Source organism: Morus notabilis, unplaced genomic scaffold (genome assembly GCF_000414095.1).
Source record: "Morus notabilis unplaced genomic scaffold, ASM41409v2 Scaffold151, whole genome shotgun sequence".
NCBI classification, from domain to species: Eukaryota; Viridiplantae; Streptophyta; class Magnoliopsida; order Rosales; family Moraceae; genus Morus; species Morus notabilis.
The window spans coordinates 267,755-275,664 of NW_010367153.1; the positions used below are offsets into that span (position 1 = coordinate 267,755).

General features: G+C 35.9%; 1 protein-coding gene across 1 annotated transcript; it reads right to left on the reverse strand.

Annotated features, from left to right (window-relative positions):
* Positions 1–3,305: 3,305 nt before the first annotated feature.
* LOC21411109 (F-box/kelch-repeat protein At1g15670) lies at positions 3,306–4,657 on the reverse strand. The gene has a single exon (XM_010111995.2). It carries the CDS (start codon positions 4,508–4,510, stop codon positions 3,437–3,439), a length of 1,074 nt encoding a protein of 357 aa, XP_010110297.1. The 5' UTR covers positions 4,511–4,657; the 3' UTR covers positions 3,306–3,436.
* Positions 4,658–7,910: the final 3,253 nt, after the last annotated feature.

Consider the following 7,910-nt stretch of genomic DNA (forward strand, 5'->3'; position numbering starts at 1 on the left):
ATACATAGCTTTAATTATGAACCGTTTATGGAGGATTAATTCGTATGTAGTGACTATATCAATGGACAACACAAATTTCGTGAACATAATTGTTTTATTATTTTAAGAGTGCAATTCCAAATTTATAGTGGAGTAATTTAGAATTTATAATTTTGACATATTAATTAAGGTGTTAATTAATTGTCAAAATTATTGGAGCTTAAAATTATAATGTCCATAGTTCCTCTCAATGGCTCCATAAGATTAATGTGAACTGAATATATCATATTGGGTTATGATTATTAATATAGAATTGAGAATTCTAAATACACACATATTAATTAATTTGATTAATTAATATTAAAATTAATTTAAAATTGTTTTAAATTAATATGGATGAATTTAGAGGGATTTTTTTTCTTTCTCCACGTTTCCCTCTTCTCCCCCATTAATATATATATATATAAAAGGAAGGAAACGTGCATGTGCACGTTTCCTCAAAAAAAAAAAAAAAAAAAAAGGGGAGTGGGAGGAAACGTGTTGTTGCACGTTTCTTCACCTGAGAAAATGGAGTAAATGTGCAGTTGCACATTTACTCAAAATGGGAATGAATGTTGTTCATAAGAGAGAAACGAAAAAGTTTTTTTCCAGAGAACAGAAAGAAAGAAAAAGAAAAGAACGGGAGAACAAAAGAAAACCAAAAAAAAAAAATTTGAGTGTCGTCATATACTTTTGAGAAAAGTGAGTGATAACTATAGGTGGTTTCCCTATTCATCCATCTAATGTGTTGAGAAACCCATTAGAACGCCCACACGTTCAAGTTCACATTAATCCGGAGATACATTGAGAAAGAACTGTGGTATTCTTGGAATTTAAGAGCTCAAGACGGTGTTGGAGGAGTTCAAGATTTTCGTCCTAATCGAACGACGGTCAAATCCTCATTCCTTTCTTTAATATCTTTGTAGTTAAATTAACATGAAATAATAATCGCATTAAATTTTAATTTATGTGATTCGATCGATACCACGCTTCCGCACAATTTTTTTTGAAAATCCGGTTTGAGAAACCAACAGGAAGAAACTCGAGGATTGGGAATGTGCAATCGAGTTATTGAGGAGCTACCCCTCAAAACTTTTCAGGTATTGTGGATTGTGTTTATCATCTTCTTGAGTTCAGCTATGATAGCCTGCCTAATGCGACTACTCAGTCTTGCTTCCTATATTGCTCCTTGTTCCCCAAGGGCTCTAGCATTAGAAAGACTCGGCTTATTGATCTTTGGATAGGGGAGGGGTTCTTAGATGAGTTCGATGACATACATGATGCACGTAAACAAGGAGAAGAAGTTATTTGATCCTTGAAGCTGGTATGCTTATTGGAAAGTGGCGAATCAGAAGAATTTGTGAAGATGCATGATGTGATCCGTGACATGGCATTGTGGTTAGCTTGTGAGCGCGGCCAAAAGAAGAACAAATATCTTGTTAAAGAGAGTGTAAGGCCCGCAGGGGCAAACAAGTTTGTAAAATGGAAGGAAGCAGAAAGGATATCCTTGTGGGGTCAAGATATTAGGAATCTGGATGTTGTGATGCTCTGTCCCAAGGTTGTTACATTGCTAGTTACCGGTACCTTTATGGGGACATTTCCAAGTGAAGTGTTTGAATCCATGCATGCCTTGGCAGTACTGGACTTCTCAGGTAATGTAAGTCTAACCTTGTTGCCTAAGGGAATTGGTAACTTAAGAAACCTGCAATATCTCCATTTGTCTGGAACAGCTTTAAGGGCATTGCCTGTTAAGATTAAGAATCTCAAAAAATTGAAGTGTTTATTACTAGATGATACTTATAGTCTAATTGATATCCCAAGGGAAGTTATGTCAAGTCTTCCATCTTTGCAAGTGTTTAGTAGATTACAAAGCCCTAGTCATATGAACTCCCGTCCACAATATGATGAAAGGGCCTTGTTGGAAGAGTAGGAGTTCTTGGGACTCATTGAGGATATATGTATTACCATATTTAATTCCCTCTGTGTTCAAAAACTACTAAACAGTAAGTTACATTGGTGCATCAGAAATCTCACAATTGTGTGGTGTTTCACTTCATTCAACATATCAACTTCATCTCTCAGCAGATTGGAGTATATGGAAACTCTTGAGATATGGAATGCCAATCCTCTTCGAATCGATGTGGAACAGAAAACGATGTAAGGTTCTCTACCCAACAGCCGAGCACCTCAAGAATCACAGGGCTTGAACAAATGCGAAACCTTCTTGTTCTTGTGGTCGTTCCGTGTGAAATGTTGGAAATGAATTGGCTCATTTAGGCTCAACGACTTCAAACTCTCCAAGTCATCGACTGCTCATCAATTAGAGAAGTTCTGAGTGATGGTTCCGGGGAGGAAATCAGACATGAAAATCGGAATGCACTCTCGTGTCTCACAACGATTCATTTGCAAGGCCTTCCGAGGCTAAAGAGCATAAGAATGCAAGCCCTGGCCTTGCCTTTACTGAAGGAGATTGAAGTGTTGAATTGCCCAAAGTCTAGAGAAGCTTCCATTTGATTCCAACACTAGTGCAAAAGGAAAGTTTGACGGAAATTAGAGGACAGAGAGATTGGTGGGATAAGCTGCTGTGGGATGATGAAATTGTTAGGAATGTGTTCAGTTCAAGATTTGTGTCCTTGGATGGAATTTCTATGTGGGACCAAGACTCTCCCCCAACTCTCTCTCTTCCTTTGATTGTGTCTAGACTGCCATCCTTGCCTCCTACTTAATTTGCATCATTCATATTTTATCTTACTGAGTGCCATACATACTTTTATATGTGTGTTTGTTATATGTATGAGTGTTTGTATTTACTTTTGCTTATTTTTTCTGGAAATCTTTTTTTTTTCTTTTACGGAATACATAACATTGTATTTTGTGGACTGGATAATATAATGTAACGTGTAAATCTGATTTGGGACCTCAAAATTGGGTCCTATTATGTGTACTATCCAATTTAATGTAAGTGGGAGAGCATTGATTAGAAAGAGTTCCCCATCATTTAATTTAAGTGGGAGACCATTATTGTTTTCTTATTTCTTATATATAAACAAACAACAAAAGGGTTGAATTATTAGCAAGAAAAATGCAAGGATTAAATTCTTTCATGCCGGCACGTTATATTTAAAACTGCTGTACCCCACTTGGTTTTGGTATTGATTACTTGATGCATCAATTATCAACTTAATTCTCATTAAAAAAACAATTATCAACTTAATTATAAACTAAGTTTAGGTAACGAGATGTCATATTGATTAAAAAAAGAACGTACCTTATAAAGCGGTGTAGAGTAAACTCGCACAAGCAATTTAAAATATGTATATTAATACAATTCCTCATATGTACACAGTACACTTCCTCAAACTTGAACTTAGTAAAACATTAAAATTTAAAAGAACAATACATAATAAAAATTTAGACTTTAGAGCTCTAAGCAACACCCTGACTGAACATGAGTTGAATACGCCTCTGGTACTGCCATTTTTGTCCACGTGTACTGCTTCGTGTCTAACACGTAGGCCATGTGGGGCTCACCGAACCTCGGTGAACCAATCACTAATAGCTTTCCCTGCCATGTCACCACATATGCGATCTCTTTCACCTCATTGGGTAAATTAGCGACCACTTTCCACGTGGCATCCTTAAATGCCGCCAATTCACCCGCGCGACACATGTACAAGCACCCGTCATCTCCCGAGACACATGTCCTTGGACACGTGCCAACTTCAAAGAAATCCTCGTTCACCGGACCCCACTGCCACGTGGAAGCATCAAATGGCTCGGCGCTGCTCTCGAATTGGCCTTGCATATCAGTGGAGTACCCACCGATGACGTGGAACATGCCACGGTGGAAAACACCTTTGCACTCGTCCCGCTCTCTTCCCATATCAGGCATGGGCAACCACTCGTCCCTCGCCACGTCATATGCCATCGCGGATCTCAACGCATTTTTCTGGTCATCGTGCCCTCCTGCAACAAACACCATCCGATCAGAATCCGACGCCGCGCAAGCGAAGAACGACCTCGGCACACCCGGCATGTCCGCCCCACGGCGCCACGTCGCCGAAACAAAATTATAAATGAACAGGCCGTTGGATGCTGTCCACGTCATCGGGTCCCATCCACCCAAAACAATAAGATCAGATCCGACTTGAACAAGCTGACAGAACAGAGGCAACTGGTCGGATAGCCCGAAAGCGGGATTCAATTCCCACCAATCACCAGTTTCCGGCTCGAGAATTGAGAGCCGGTAAGTCGGAGCAACCAGATCTTTTTTTCGGGTACCGAAATCGGTTCCGGGTTGGGCCCGAGCTTGAGCCATGACGACGAGGTTTTGGCTAAATCCGACGGCCTTCCTTCGCCGATAAAACTCCGGTAGGTGAATCTCGGCCCTCCAATTCCTGCATGTCGATGCGACGGCCGCGACGTCCTTGTAATCCACTCGGATTAAACACTCGCGAGCGATGTCGTCGGGTAAACCCGGAATCAGCTCCATGAAACCCAGAAAAAGGAAATCAGATCGACTTTTGAAAGAAAAAGATAAAGAAAGTGATAAGGAAGAAGAAAAAGAAGAAGAAGAAGAAGAAGAAGAAGAAGAGAAGAAATGGGAATTCTAGATTTCTAGAAACGTTTTGAGAAGAGATTGTTACGAAACAGAGTGAATTTTAAAAACGAGATAGGAGTTATATATAGGTGAATACTGAGTATATTTTTTAAGTATATTTGATTGGTATCATAGATGATAAGATTTTAGTTTCTAGAAGGTTGAGCCCTGTGGCCTGTGGGTACTTTATTGGGAGTTTGGAACGGCCTGTTGGTTTCTTCTCTTCTCTTTTTCCTTTATGCTGTTTTTTTTTTTTTTTAAATTACTTTCTTTGTCTTTGTATTATGTCTGATAATTTGCATGCGTCCATCCGATATTTTGGGGTTTGCCTGTTTTATTGAAACAACATACTCGAATCGAAAAATTCAATTTCTTTTTTTTAAACAAATTGAAACAACTTTTTTACTTTTTTTTTTTAATGGTTTTACAAAGTGATGGAATATCAGTAAAAGACGATTCATTAAAATTCTCATGTAATGTCAAGAGACCGATTTTTATTATATATTATGAGACTGAAGTTATGCACCTCATCACTTATTGAATATGGTTTAGGCATATGTTTCTTTAGATTCGATGGATACTAACTGACAAAAATTTAGATCAGGTTTTTTTCCTTCGTTCTATTCATGATCTTAATATCTTATCAAATGGCCCTTATGTAAAGGACATGAGGATGTCACTGATTATCTGATTCTTTTCTTAACAAGTAAAAAAGAAAATAATTGTGGCGTTGACGGATAAAAAAGAAGGGATTTCCAATTCTCCATAGGCCTACCATCAACGTGACAACCACGCCTGGTCTAATTCCAAAATCCGAAGCCCCTTTTTGAGGTTAAAAAGCTAGCTTGCTAGTGCCATACAACCAATATTTGTTTGGCATCAGTGGGCCATACTTGTCCAAATTTTTATCCTTCTAGAAGGTTTTATATTTTTATTTTTATTTTTATTTTAAATTGTCTTGCATAGCATAGATGGGACGCTTTTTATGTACTACTTGACGTCTTCTTCTAGAAGTCGAAAGAATTTTTTATTTTTTATTTTTTGATAATTCTGTCTATGAGAGAATTATTTGTCTTTGGGGGGAATAATTCTAGACTATCCCTCTTTTTTGTTTTGTTTTTTTTCTTTTTTCTTTTTGATGGAAAATGATTCGCCTTCTAGACTATCTGATAGTGATACGATTTTACCTTAGAGTGTTTTGGATCGTAATTTCCGTTATTGAATCTTTCAACTATTATTGTTTAATGTGAGGTATTGACTCAAATAATAAAGACTTGACAGTTGAACCATAAAACCAGCTTTCAGAAGAAAAAAGAAAGTTTCAATGTCAACAAGAAGGCCATACATTGTTTCGATCAATGCTAATATCCAAAATGGATGTCGATGGGATTTTTTTGAACCACATGTATGAGACTCAATGAATTCTACAAAATTCTTTTTATTTTGACATCCTATTGATCAGTTTCAATATTTAGTAAAAATATTTCACTATAAAAACCTCTTAATAAAATAGGTTATTTCGGAAAAAAAAAAAAAAAAAAAAGTAACTAGTATTTGTAAAAAAAATTTATAAAATTCAAAATTTCATCATGTAATTTACTGTTGTTAGAATTTCCTACGATGTAATACAATTTTTTTCATTTTCTTTTTATCAATTGATTAAGAAGTATAGTTTTATTGTAGCTTCTTTTTTCCTCGAGTTCTTCTGTGGTAAGAACTTACTCAAATTGTTTGCTTTTGACTGTTAAATCAGATCAAAATTACATTAAAATTAAAATAAAATAAAACTATGGAGGCCAAATAATTTTTGATCAAATTGGTAAAAACAGAGAGCTATCCTTAATTTATTGTTTGAAGACTTATCATGAAAATTTCCTTTTTTTCCTCTCATTTTTCACGTTAACCCGTTTCCTCTGCCTACGATGAATGGATCTAAATTTGAGAAGTGAAATATCCAATCGAGCCAAAAAAAAGGAATAAAAAATAATAATAATTGAAGAAGACCTTAACCCATTTGCTCTACTTAGGCAAAAGTTACACTCAAAACGTCTTAGTCGGCTGAAAGCAACAATAAGAGAAGATTAATAATAATAAAACAAGGGTGCTTCTATATTCACGTACCAATCACACCGATTTTTCAGCTCTAGTTGCTGTCGTTTCACTACAAGTGAATTCATATTTAATTGCTTGGAAAAGTCCATGAAAGAGAGCATTGATGATAAGAGCAAGATTTGGTTGTGCTTGTGCATGTAGAAACCAACAAGTGAATTGAGAGTGGCATTGATATGACATGAGACGGGTTCCAATTGGTTTTCTTTTCGTGCAAATCTTTTATAGCAACATTGGATGGATAAGCAATAAGTGATTTAATTAATTGTGTGAAGGAGAGCCATGGATAAGCAATAAGTAATTTAATTAATTGTGTGAAAGAAAGCCAATTAAACTTATTTTATAGTCTCCTAGGTTAATAGTAATATTAATAGAAAAACCTTTCATATCAGCCAACTTTTATTGACTAATACACGGTCAATTAGTAAGGACAAGATCATTTGTATTTATAGTAGAAACTAGAACGAGATAGTGGCCCTGCCCCACTGTAAATGTGTACGCGTTGTGACAACTTTTTTGTGTAGATGTGTAAGTTAGGATTAGATGAAACGTCTCAAAAGGAAAAAAGACTAATAGACATTTGTTGTCTTTAAACTCTTGGCAGTTTGATCCCTGACGATTTTTTTTTTAATTTTGGCGAAACAATCCCTAACTGTTTAAGGATTAGTAATTAAATCGTCAAATTCAATCAAGTTTTTATCAGATTCTTGCATGTGACCCATCATGTAACTCTCTTTTATGTGAAATGACCAAAATGCCCTCAAGTTTATTAAGTTCAAAATTTACTTCCAATCGCAATAGAAATTAATATTGCTACTAGCCTAACTCTATATTGATTAACTTAATTATTTCATAGACTATGTCATGTGGTATATATATCAAGTTTATTAAATGAAGGTCAGCTCAGCTTTTCAATGTAACTATTTGTGAATCACTAACTTGTTATAAAGTAATCCTGATACACTTTAAAATATAAATTCTAATGATTATAATTAATTAACTTTCCTTTTCAAAAAAATAATAATAAATTTTAACTTTTTAAGGCTATGAGATCATGAGTTAGGGCGAGAGTTTCCTTCATTGTGTATCCACTACCGGTCCACCACCACCACCACTACCATAAAGAAACTTCATGAGAAGCTGAAGGTGTTAATGCCTGACAACATACATAGGCCTACTCATA

What these genes read in the sequence shown, in the direction of transcription:
- LOC21411109 (XM_010111995.2), bottom strand. Translation starts at nt 4,510, where the DNA reads ATGGAGCTGATTCCGGGTTTACCCGACGACATCGCTCGCGAGTGTTTA.